Source organism: Dermacentor andersoni, chromosome 1 (assembly GCF_023375885.2).
Source record: "Dermacentor andersoni chromosome 1, qqDerAnde1_hic_scaffold, whole genome shotgun sequence".
NCBI classification, from domain to species: Eukaryota; Metazoa; Arthropoda; class Arachnida; order Ixodida; family Ixodidae; genus Dermacentor; species Dermacentor andersoni.
The window spans coordinates 380,236,475-380,250,004 of record NC_092814.1 but is presented as its reverse complement, the minus strand read 5'-3'; the positions used below and the strand labels follow the sequence as shown (position 1 = coordinate 380,250,004).

Sequence of the window (13,530 nt, the reverse complement as noted above, 5' to 3'; positions counted from 1 at the left end):
ACATATTGTTTTTTTTGCCTTTATATTATTACTGCCAACTGTATGGGTACCAGGGCCTCATCAGGCCTTACCGCCTTTTGTCCCGGTCTCCTCTTTTTTCTTGAAAAGAAGAATAAACTTCACTTTGCATTCAGCCCCCCCCCCCCCCCCTCCTCAATTATACTGTGAAGAATCGACAAGATCCCCAGCATTATCATTACTATCCTGTGGAACGTCCGCAACCCTTTCTTACCTTGAATATTTCCTGCTTGATAATGCTGCACCTTGGTTCATTTGACATGTCCAATGAAAATTAGAGTTTGCAAGTTTACAAACTTAACTGCAACTCAATTTCATAAAACACAGACAACATTTGTAAAATTGCAGAAGGAGCCCAAATTTGTAAACGTCATAAAAATTTCGAAGTTGGCAAGCATGTCGTTAAGAATGCAGACCTGCTACTTATGCTAAAGAGTGGTGTAACTAAAGGCACCCGAAAACTTAGCCACAAACACTCAGCTCTTCCCATACCATATTATAGGGCATTTTCTGCTGTAAGTCAGATCAATAGTACAAATGGAAGTTGCTCACTGACTGAACATGGATGGTAGCAGTTTCCTTGTTTCTCAAAATAACTTGCACCAACCTAATGAGGACTACATCGGACCACAGCACTGTGGTCTGTGCCCCTCTCTTCGTCCTATTGTTTAGTGCTGTTTACTGCTCGTGACTACAGCACATTTTGGCTGCTAAAAGTCTTCCCTCAATTTATGTCACCTTAATTCTTATACCTTTATTGTGGCCTACCATGTTTGCACCATCAATGCTACAGGCGCCATCATGAAGTAAACTTTGTTCCAGCTTTGAGTAACAAATATCAGCAGTGATTTCGAATGTTCTTAGCACTACTATATAACAACTTTGAGCATTTATTTATATGTTTAGTTTCTTTGTTCTATCATAAACGCCATATCTTCTGACCTATTATTTAAAAGCTGCCCAGTGGAGTTCTCTCTCAGCTTTCTCCACTTCTGAATGACATTACATCTTTTGAAGGAGAGAAAGCATTTGTTACCATAGGTGACACGACATAAGTTATGCCATATCATATCACCTACGTATGGTTAATATGTGCTGTATGTTCTTAATGTTTTCAAGCAAAACAAACATTCAAGCCACCAGCCAAGCAAAGGAACTTACCACTTCCATACTTATGTAGCCGTTTGAACATGGTCTTGTACCAATCACTGGCATACTCGTCCTTGACATTCTGTAACAAAAGTGGTAAAACAGCCCACCTGAAAACTTCGAACCTTAAGCAATGTCTTTGTGACAAACCACACATAGATGCCCCGAGTACAACTCGCTGGCTTGTGTCAATGTAAGCCGGCCGCACTGCTTCTTGTTCATTTTCAGAACCAAATTACAGTCCTTACAGAAACCGCTCACTTGTATGTCTTCAGACAGTTCTAGAATTTACACACAAAAATCATTAATACACCTAACACCAGTGCTAGCCTGGAAAACATAAGAATGTAGCGTCACCTTTAGCAGCACTTAACAAGAAACAATGTCAAGAGCCTCCCTTAAAGGCGTTAGAAGAAGGTCCGGGACCTCAAAACCCTAGAAAAATCTCTAGCAAGAATTAAAGCATCCTAACTAACTTAATATAATAGCTTTTCTGCAACCCAGTTTTTGTTCAGTCTTCCTGGAGAACACTGTCGTGACGTCACAACACAGAAGGTGGTCATGTGGGTGTAGGCTGTTGCAACGATTTGACACTCGCTCTGGTTCACACAGTCTGCTATGCTGCTACAGTGGCCTTCACAATAAGTAGCAGCATAGGATGCAACTGAGCAGGCAGCAGCCAGGGTCAAAACCTTGCAATGCCCTGCTCCCACATGACCACCTTCTGCACCTTGATACCACAACACAGTATATCCTTTCGGGAAATGAAATTGAAACTGGGTTGTAGAAAAGCTATTAAATTATTTAGGACTCTCTAGGCCTTGCCAGTATTTATTTTAGGGTTCATTAAATGCAAAACAAAAAGGAAGTTGGAGGTGTCGTGTCAGTCCTCCTCTAAAAGAAATCAGAAAACGTCGGAATAGTCAGACAACATGGTGAGTATTGCACGTGATTTTCAAACAACAGCAATTCCGCTGTGGCCCACACCAGAGACTCTTTACACTGAAGAACAGCAGCAGCAGAAATTGAGAATACAAATGGCTAGGTTAGTATGACAAAACCTGAATGTCCCAATCAGGTGCAACGCGCACCCAATTTGTTGTTTTGTGTCAAGCCGATCTGTTAAAAACCTACCGTAAACTGCACACTGCTTATGATAACTACCATTCTGAATGTAAGGTGCAAGTGCTGCGTGTATTAATATTGTGTAACCTAAAAAAAATCTGTCAGCAAATGCGTAACCAACCAGCTATACCACTACAGAGGTGTCAGTACTTTAAGCTTACCTGCATTTGCAATTTCTTTCACTGCTTTCGTAAGAAGCCTACTTAACAATCACTCAGCTTAAATCTTTTTGATGCCTGCTCATCCCAGTACACTGCAACAAAGCCAGTGACGAGCTCAGCTTGTCATGGATTAAAACACATCTGTCAGGCTGTTGCTGACAAGCTAGGTTCGTCAAGTGGCTTCTAACTACACTTACTGACACAAGACTGTCACAACTGTCCCACTAAGAAGAGTTCCATATGCTTCTACGTGCAAGCTTTCTGCTGCCTTTCACTGGTCACAACGATGACGGCAGGAGAAAAACAGAGAAAACAGTTGGCAATGCTCGAACAACTTTGGTTACTTCTCATGGTAACAGAATGGCAGCTCACGAGAAAGCTTCTGCCTTGGAGAGTTCAGTTCACCATCATACAAGACACTATCAATTCATAAGTTGTGGCACAAGCACACTATTACGCAACAGCATATATGTCACCTGCTGTAACTGGGCATAGGAGTGGCGATGCAGTCTGCTGCAGTTTAGCTATGTACAAAGCCTTTCACTGTGTTTAGCTACCATTACATGACACTGCTCTCTTTGCTCACTGCAGGCCAGACAGCCAGGCAAGCACTGCTGCCAAGTGCAGCAGCCTCTGATCCTGATGGCAAAAATGAGTGCATTCAGTTGTGAAACGCAAGGGTAAACAAGCATGCTTTTTTTTTTTTCAGGAAATACCCGTGCAAATTGAACAACAGACAAGAGCCAGGAATCTAAGAAAACGAAATAAAGTGAACAAGACACACTGATCGCATGAAGGCATTGTAGCTCTTTTGCTTAAAATTAACGATAAGAAATCTGTAGGTTCAGACGACATACCAAATGCCTTTCTGCGCAGATATGCGGAATGGGTAGCTCACTATCTAGAGATCATTTTTAATTCTTCGCTGAAACAAAAACGGGTCCCAGATGACTGGCTGGTCGCAAAAGTGGTTCCGGTTCACAAGTCTGGTGAAAGGCAACATATTGGAAACTATCGGCCAATTTCACTCACGTGTGTATGCTGCAAGCTACTTGAACACATAGTTTCAAAGTCAATCTACACCTACCTTGAAGACAAGAAAGCTTTTTTTCCCAACCAGCATGGGTTTCGACAGCACCTTTCGATTGTCACACAGTTGATAGAAACGATCAACGATTTTTCAGCTTCCTTGAACAATGGGAAGCAGGTCGACACTGTATTTTTAGATTACTCGAAGGCTTTCGATCTGGTCGTACATAATTAATTAATTAAAAAACTGATGGAAATGAATATAAATTATGATGTTGTTATGTGGATCCGCTCATATCTTACAGATCGGACACAATACGTTGAAATAAATGGTAACAAATCTAACCAATTAAAAATAGCCTCAGGCGTTCCACAGGGATCAGATTTAGGACCACTTCCTTTTCTAGTTTACATAAATGATATTGCTCATAACATAAGTAACGACATAACCATCCGGTTATTTGCAGACGATTGTTTATTATATCGCGAAATCAATAACCAAAACGATCAGGCGTCACTTAGTCAAGCCCTTAAAGCTGTAGAAGTCTGGGCCGCAAAAAGTAAAATGAAAATTAACTAATCTAGATCAGTCATGCTCAGAGTTACAAACAAAACAAAGCATGTTATTGAGTGTAATTATGAGATGAACTCAATAATTCTAACCGAAGCTGAAACGATAAAATACCTAGGTTTAACAATTTAGAAAGACTTAAGTTGGAAATCACACATAGACAGAATTTGTGGAGCTGCAGAAAAAAAGTTATGGTTCCTTCGCCGAAAATTAAAGCTAGCAACGACACCCGTCAAACTACTTGCATATTTAACTTACATTAGACCAACGTTAGAGTATGCCAGTATCATTTGGGATCCGTTTCAATCAGGATTAATAAACCGCATTGAGAAGATATAGAGAAAATCTGCAAGGTTCATTCTTTCCCGGTATTATCGTACTGACTCTGTTTCCGAAATGCTTCGGTTACTTGATTTGCCTCCACTGGCTCAACGGCGGAAGTTGGCTAGACTTAAACTTCTTTTTTTGTTATCAAAAGGCCACTTCAATATTGAAACCACACCCTATCTTACTCCCAGGCAGGCTAGAAACGTCAGATCAAGCAATCATTGCATGTTCTCAATTCCAAAAGCATATCTGGACATGTACGCTTATTCATTTTTTCCGCGAACGATTAAGGAATGGAACGTTTGCCGGCGTCTGTTTTGCAGTCGAGTAGCATTAAAATCTTTGAGGAACGCATTAAAAACCTTTTATGAAATTGAATCTTAGTAATGACGTGCAAACATTGTCACACTATTCTAGAAATACATACAATAGTCTTTCTTTTATGCTGCTTCCAATATCATTGTCACAATGTTAGAAACATGTATTTCTTAGCCAAACTATTGTATTTGTATTTCGTTATTTGTTTTGCATTGTATTTCCAACATTCATTGCTTCACGTCCTATTTACGTTTGTAAAGTGTTTACATTTTTTACGCTTTGTGCAAACCTGCTGTACCCACCCTGTTACGGCCAAGACGGCCAACAGTATTTGAAAATAAAAATTAAAAAATAAAAACAACGTAAACCATGTAAATGCAGTTGTTAAATTATTCAAGAGGGTGGAACTACCTTGTACCTAATTAGCTTGCATCAAGAATTTGAAAACAGTGCATACAGAGGAAAAATACAACAAGGAAGTCCGAGTGGTAAGCACACGCAAAGCAGCAAAGGGACGTGAAATCACGGCCGAGCATGACCAGAATCATTCATGAGCCCTGCATTAGTGCCGCAATCAATAAACTACAGCTTGTACATCATCTTACTAACCTGGCTTCCAAGGCCAGCCATCATAAGTAGTGCGTAAGCTTAACCACCATAACTATGGCAGACACCAAAAAGGCACACTGACAGACAAACTGCAAGCAGTCAAAAGAAGAAAGACAGAAAGAACCCCCAGGTGCCCCCAAAAGGTTAGTGGTTAAAGCTACACTGCACGAGCAACGTGGCCTCAGATACGGCCAATTCCTGACCATCCCCCGCAAAGTGCATTGCTGACATGAATAAAATAAACCCCATAAGCAAACACGACTGCTCAGAAAATCGGCCATATTTCAGGTTCTCTTGGACATCATATGAAACCAGAGGCAGGATGAAACAGCTCATGTCAGTGCTCAGAGGTCAGATGAAAGCAGCGACAAGAGCTGTAACACTTGCAGCCCCTGGCTCTAACTATAGCTCGAAATAAAGCATGAAAAAGAAAATGTGCGCTTAGTATTGGCATATGGTACTTATCATTAGGGCTGGGCGTAGACTGAAAATTTAAATGTGATTGATCGTTAACCTTTTATCAATTCATTAGTGCTCTGGTTAGTTAATTTTGTTACATAATATTGAAAGTCACAATGCCTTGAATTATATAGTTATTCCATACAAGCTGAGAAGTTGAAATCACATCTATGGAACAAATGGCACTTCACAACTGACGAGCACTGCCACCTCTTTTTCTGTCTGTGTGTCTCTGTGCTACAATTTGTCATAATGCTAAACCAACAAGCCCACGTATCTACAATACCGACACTTACAAAACAATTTTTTTTGTTCTCTCACAGCCAGTGAAGTATACGGGCTAGCTGTGTATCCATAGTGGAAAACAACTAGGCCATATATACATAGGCACACACCAGGCTACACAACACCGCCGCATGAACAAGTAGAAATTTCATAGAAAAAAGAATAATAATAATAATGGCAGGGACTCAATACCACAAGAAATCAACACTATGAACATTCTGCCAGCACAGCATCAGCACTTGCTTTCAGTGAAACTAAAGTATCACAGAGGTCCTGGCATATGCCACTGCTAACATCAATAATAATAGAAGATTATGAAGAATTAGCAAGAGACTACAAAGAAATTAGCTCTTACAAACTTTTGTTAGTGATCCCATTCTCTGTGCAGTTACTAAATGCAGCACTTGACTTTGGTTATGCTTGAACAAGAGGACAACATCAAAGCAAGCGGCACCAGCTGCCTAGTAAGCAAAAACATCAGTAGTAGTAGAGCTAGAGTTATTGGCGCAAGTAATGAGTAGAGGTCCAGAGTTACTGGGCTCGGCACACTTCATGACATTGATGCATACCACAAAGGCAGCTCCCCAAGCTTCTTCAACGGGCACGCTGCAAAACACTGAGAAGCACAAGTTAAATTTGGTCCTATTGTGCAGCCAGAACTGCTAAGGCCATTTTTACAGGTAACATGAAGTGAAGAAGTGTGAAGTGAATTATGGAAGGCTTTCTTTTTTCTCTCTCAGCATTCTGGGCATTATAGATAGAACAGTTCTGTCATCGACAAAACTTGACCTCGACACTGTCGGCTGACAAGTCTTGCATCATAAATTATGTACTGGCAATGCTTCAGTGGATTTTCAGGAACTGAATGGCACTTAATGCTGATTTTTCTCTTTGGCACTGCTTAATGGATCACCAAAGATGCCAAGTTCCCACAAGAAGCTATGAGCTATGAGCAAGACACAAACGGCATAAAGATTCCACAAGAATGTGCGTTGCTACTAAGAAAGTGTAAAAAATCTGTAGGAATTCCTTGAGCAACTCACTTAGACATATAGATCAAATGAAAGGATCACTAGAAGGAAAGCATCAGCTTGTCTGAGAAGAGGCAGGTATAGGTCTCTGCAAAGGTGGAGCTTACCTGGTACCTCCTCTCCTGTGATGCCGCGATAAGCAACCAGAACGCCATGAAAAAATGATAAGCGATCACAGTCAGAAATCCAGAGATGGACGTGCGCACACCTCAGCTTCAACACGGACCACGCAAAATTACGTGGAAACAAAACCAAAAGCACATAACAGGAAACAGTGAGAGAGTAGCAGTGAAGAAATGAAATCACTAATGAAGAGGAAAGGAAATTGATGTCCAAAAGAGAAGAGTCAGAGGTGAATGCAACGTAAGCAGGTTAATGAGGGCAGCAAAGCAGCAGAAAATGAGCTTCAAATGCAGGTTGTATGAAAAAAAAAAAAAAAGAAACTAGCACAAGTATAAGCTGCAGTCTGTGCAAAGTGGACCAGCAGTCTTCGAGCCAAAGCAGCAAGGTAAAATAAATAAATAAAAAACTGAATAAACACAAAATGCACCAACAGCGTGAAAGTGACGAACAGGAGCCATGCACAATTTGGCAGAACCTTTCACACTGCCCAGATCCGGCCGTTCAGCATGCAGAAGAGCCATGCCAGAATCGCACTGCTGCGGCAAGCAACCATCTATGTATTCAATGAGAAATGTCTTAAATGCTAGTCAATTGTGTGCTGCAACTAAAGAAAGGAAAGAACCATGCATTGCAAAGCTACACATTCAAAACAGGAGAGAGACAAAGAAAGCCATCAAAAACCAGAACACTCGTGATAATAAAAACTCTTTTTCTACAACAGACTGACACATGAAAAATTTTATGTGACAGAATATGCCACAGAAAGAGTACAACAACTGCGAACATATTCCAGCAAGACAAGATGCACCACCACAGCATAGAACAGCTTCACCGAGCAAAGGGTTGAAAACATAACACAAGAACTTGTTCAAGGACAACTCCAAAATTGAAGTGTCAGTATTTTTAACTCGATCCCCTTTATGCTCCATGGTGTAAACAAAGAATGAGAGGAAGCAAATTGCCAATAAAAGCTTTCTTTTTTGTCTTTCATCAGCTGCTCTTCCAATGTACTAAAGGAGCCTCTCCTGCATCATTTACAAAGATGGTATTAAAGCTAATGAGCTAACAGAGGCACACCACAAGTCTCCCAGACTATCTTTCAATCCTCATCCTCTACATACTTTAGTCTACAGACTTTAGCAAGATAGTAAGGTTTCGCTCCATAAGCATCCCTTCTTCTAAACAACCAAACATATCAATTTTATCTTCATGAAGACTGGCCACACAATTCAGTAAAAATAAACAGCTAAGCTTACGCCACTGTTGCCTTTTCAATGAAAAGATTAAACTTTAGATAAGAATGATATCAGCGGTATTGTTTATTTCAATGACAACCAAACCAGTTCACATGAAGTTTTTATTCATCAAAGCAAGATTACAGTTTAACTGGCTTTGAACACTAATATTATGCTGTGGGATGAACACAGCAATGCTATGCATATTTTGAGCTTTGTCAAATTTAAAAAGGAATCTAAATATAACAGCCACCTCCTTTCTCGTTTTACTCTTAGTGTAGTGCTAATTTAGCCAATAAGAACAGTGTGCGAAGATAACCAAAAAATCCTGCTTTACAGCAATCTTTATAACAAGAATTCAGCAGATGTTTTGTTATGATGCTGTAATTTAGAAAAATGCCCAACTCTGAACTACAGTTTCTAAGATAAAACTTCAGCATGAACCTTTCACATTAAATTTATTTTTAAAAAATATGAAAAAAATAAGGCCCAAGTTGGAAAATATTTGTGCCTTCGTGGGTGCACACTACTGACTTCACTCAATATGGGCAATTCACACAGTGATGAACTTTCTACTGCAGACCCCACGATTCAATCAAGAGAGTTAGACAGAGTTAGATTCACATTCAGCTAATTGCAAAGGCAACATATGCAAAAACCAGAACCCTCATTTTAGTCCGATGAGTGGTGCCATTCATTAAGTTTGTTTTACTCACAGTGCGCAATCCTACAGGGATGCCATTTATGGTGGGCCCAATGCCCTCGTACTTCGGCGGTGCAGGGATGGTGGTGCGGTGTCCCGATGACACCTCCTTCGCAGTAGGCATGGCATAGTAGGTGTCAGTGTGCACCCTGTCACCTTCCACTGTCACCCTCTGGTCGTACACATATGGCTCGTTCGGCCGTGCACCAGGTCGCCGAGGGTCTGCAAGTGAAAGCCAGGCAGACTCAGCCAAGCAGTGGCACCCAAAGCTTCGAAAGTGCATTTGATGGAGCCAGCTTCTGTGTGGCACCAGCGTCCACACAGAAAAACACATGAAACTTCACCGTGCAGAATGAAACTTTGGGTTCTGTGCGCACTCTGGCACCTACTACACGATGCAGGGCCCTGAAGACAGCCCCAGGTGTTGTCCATGTAGGATTCAAGAGACGATACAGGAGGCGAATTCACAATTCTGCAGTTTGTCTAGTATTAGGGTTGTGCGAAATTTCAGACATGAATCGAATAGTCTCGTGTATTGTATTAGTAATTTGTTTTCAGAGTTTCACTTCGAGTATTCGTTTCTGGATGAATAAACAGCAAAAAAAAATGGCCGTTAGACCCCTTTGCGAGGCAACTTCAAGTGTCCATTTTTAATCCAGCTGCAGTGAAAATACTTAGCCATTCTTGAAAACACTGCTCAAGAGGACTGTGCTTCACGAGGCATTGTTGCTGTCAGAAGCACAGGTTTCTGTGGATCAGTAAACGCATGGATCAGTGAATTAGTTTTGCACAATATCCTGCACTAATTTAATCAAAGCTACTTCTTCCTCAGTCTGCCTGAATGTCTATTTGGTCAATTTAGGTCAATTTTGCCCCACTGGCTAGATTATGTGAAGAGATGGACACCACATACACACACACGCCTGAAAACTAATACTGATGTCGTGAAAGTGTTCAGATTTGTTGACGATTTTCTAATGATTTTGAATAACGAATCAGACAATTTTGACTCGCTGGTTTCAAAAACCGTAACCTCATTTACTCAAGTGTTGTCCCCTTTGTCGTTGACACATGAAGTCTCCATAAGCAATTTCATAAGGTTTTTAGACTTGGGATTGCACTTTTCCCTACAAAAGGCCTGCTGGAGTTATCAGCCAAGAGGCAATAGGCCAATCCTACCATTTCATTCCGCTCATTAAAAACTCATAAAATGCACAGTAGTAACATCGTGTTTCAATAATTCTCTGATGAAGTCATGTGACCACAAAGTGGAAGCCAGTTTCACAGATCAGGCCGAGCGCCTGGCAGATTCTGGTTACCCATGCATATGCTCACCTCTGTAACGGAGGGCTTAAGCAGGAAGTGTAAAAACGCATCGAATGGAAGCAGTGTCACTGCTAGAGCAAAGAAAGTTGCTGTGGTACCATACTTTCATTTCATTTCACATAATCTCAGAAGAATAGCGGCAAAATCGAGAGTGGACGTGGTTTTCTCTGCCCCTGAGCATCTAAAGAAGCTACACAAACAGGTTAATACAGAAAATAACAAAAGGCACGCATGTTCTACTCAACATCGTAAACAATTTGTAACCTGCACTCATAATGTTGTCTATGCCATTCCCCTTTCGTGTGAAAGAACGCATGTTGGTCAAACCGGCAGATGCATCAATGAGATTAAAAGAGCATCGATATAACGTCACTAGGGTAATCTTGGGTCACTTGGGTTTTCACTGCTGAGATTGTTCCTGCAAACCCATGTTTAAAAGTACTTCCATTCTGTAGAGGGCTCATAGCAGGATGACAAGAGAGGTTGTGGAGGCCTACGAAATTGCAAAATTAGAGGAAAGGTGGGTGAGCAAACCATCAGTGTTGCTATCTGAAAAGGAGATAGGATTTCTTGGTTTATCTTTGTAGCCATTGCAGTATATGTTTTCCCCATGCCTTGCACACGCGTACGGTTTATTGACATGCACCACTGAATGTTCTTTTTTGCTGTCACGTTTGTTTCCGCTCGTACGGTATATATTTATCGATGTGTGTAAAAATAAAATCTATAGTTGAAACTGAAGCGCTGTGTCAGTGTATCTGTTTCTTTCTACGTCCTCGTTCAGTCGCGCTTATACACTCTATCAAGGAGTCTGTGCCGTCTGCCTTGCTTTGTCCTATTGTTAGCGGTGTTATTACAATGTTACATTTGAACCAACTAGTCCAACTTTGTAGGTTCATCCACAAGTCCTAATTAGGTTAGCTTTACTTGTTGACACTCTGCTGAAACTACCTCAATTTTTGCAAGCAGTGATAGTGGGCCACCGCTGGGAATATTGTGCCCTAACCCACTAGTGTACTTGAGAACAAGACACATATGAGCCATGTTGCTTGCAGCCACTGAAAGGCCGCTATGAAATAGGTCACTTTTGCTCAGCACTTGGCAGGTATGAGCAATACAACGCCCCCACATACATACCTAAGGTATTGAGCATGTGGTCAATGCTAAGTATTACACGCAAACACACTTTTTGCTTTGTAAGAGGTGGCAGGCACAGAAATACCTCAGAAGTATTAATAACTCTCATCAGTGCTATGTTTAGTCATTTTTAGCACTGCATGCTGCTTTCTTCAATGCTATACTACTGAGTAATATTCTAGAGTGCCATTGTCAACAGATATGACCGTCTGAGTTCCAAAAGCAGCGCATTGGCCCATACAGTTGCTAATAATAATACATTAATGCGTTGCTAGAACAGTTATGAGATCTGCATAATTACTATGTGTTACGTTACAGCTACAGTGCTTCTTTAATGTCCCATGCAATAACTAGTCACTGCAGCAATAATAGTAGTTATGTGGAAAATTACATAGGGGGTATGGGCGGCACTGCAGCTCGTAAAATATCTGGAATTCACCAGAAAACAGAACCCAACAAAAGCATACTGCCCCACTGACAACTTTACAACAGAATGTCACAAGAATAGCTACTGTATTATTGCACATATAACCTGCACCAGAAATTCTAAAAAAATGAACAGTAGAGTCGGTGTGCAAGTTAGAGATGAATTTCGCCTTAAGCGTGACTTCACAGAAGCATGGCATGCACTGCCAGGAAGCCACACCTCAAGGCAAGTTTCTTCTCCATTCGAACTTTCATTATTGCCTAGGGAACTCCACCCATTCCACCCCTGCATCTTGAAGCCCCCTTCTCCCTTCCTTCATGGTCGGCAATTCTCCTACTCTTTACGGGTTGCCATTTTGCGTTTAGCAGTTAGTGAATAGTGCATGCGGCGCTGGCATGAGCTGGCTCAACGGCCATCCTTTCAGTGCAGCAGAAGCTGATGATAAAGCTGTATTCACATGACCAAGCAAATCGTGATTTGAGCTAGTGGATTGCGTATCATGTGATCATAGGTCACCCATTCTGCAGCACCCCTTGCTCCGAGCGGAGTGCTTCACAATACAGCGAACAGCCAAATTACCGTTGAGATTTCAGCTCGGTTGTGTTTCCTCCATTCACGCTGTCATCCTTAGTCGTATGAATGCTAGCACCGAAGTGATTTGATTCAAGTCACATGTCACATGGCTGATTTGTCCGTGATTATGTCTGTCGTGTGAACCCAGCTTTACATCAGCATCACTGAAGGTGGGGGGCAGGTGCAGATGCACTGGCCGAAGATACGACGTGAACGTGTTGTACATTCGCCAATGGAGGCTGTTTTTGCAAATATTTGAGTTTGTTGTATGCACTTATAACCGCAGGCTACACGAGCAGATTTTTTTTTTTCTTTAGCTTTCCAGGCTGTTATAATTGGTGGTGCAGCTTCTACATGGAAAGTTATGGCATACTGTTGAAGCAGACAATTACAAAAATTTCAATCTCGTATAAGAAGGTGTTTATTCATGTGTAATAATCAAGTTACTTGAACGTATGAGTAATGAAAGTTGAAAAGTATTGAAAAGGTGGAAAGTACCCCACACCTCCACAACAATGTTACACGAAGGATGAGTCAGTAAGATGAGCAACTATTTACAGGTTATATTTACAACAGCGGTTGCAGCGCTGACTGGTTAGATTCACAGCGCGAGACCAGTTCGTTCTTCCTCCTCTTTTCTCGAGTGATGGCGCCCACGCGCCTCGTTCACACAATCAAATACCACACGCGTGTAGCAGTATTTTTCACTAAGTTGTATTAAGTAGGGGTGCGCAAATACTAACATTTTCTAATACAAATCGTAGCTTTCAATATGGAATCGAATATCAAAGAATCATATGCACATGCATTTATTAGCAAGTTGGGTTAATTTGTTATTTCGGAACACTGCAATTGCATTGCCAATGTTAAAAAAAAACTACGAATAGTAAGCCGTTTTATTAAAGCATTGTGTATTTGGGTCAC

General features: G+C 41.1%; 1 protein-coding gene across 4 annotated transcripts in view; it reads right to left on the bottom strand.

Moving 5' to 3' along the window:
* LOC126518716 (uncharacterized) overlaps positions 1-13,530 on the bottom strand; it is a 306,763-nt gene that overhangs the window by 139,778 nt on the left and 153,455 nt on the right. For all 4 annotated transcript variants that reach the window (XM_050168478.3, XM_050168490.3, XM_050168487.3 and 1 more), the window contains 3 exons: positions 9,157-9,365; positions 7,190-7,204; positions 1,180-1,249 (listed from right to left, as the gene is read on the bottom strand). In XM_050168478.3, coding sequence (XP_050024435.1) covers positions 1,180-1,249; positions 7,190-7,204; positions 9,157-9,365 — 294 coding nt within the window. The remainder of the gene's footprint in view (positions 1-1,179; positions 1,250-7,189; positions 7,205-9,156; positions 9,366-13,530) is intronic.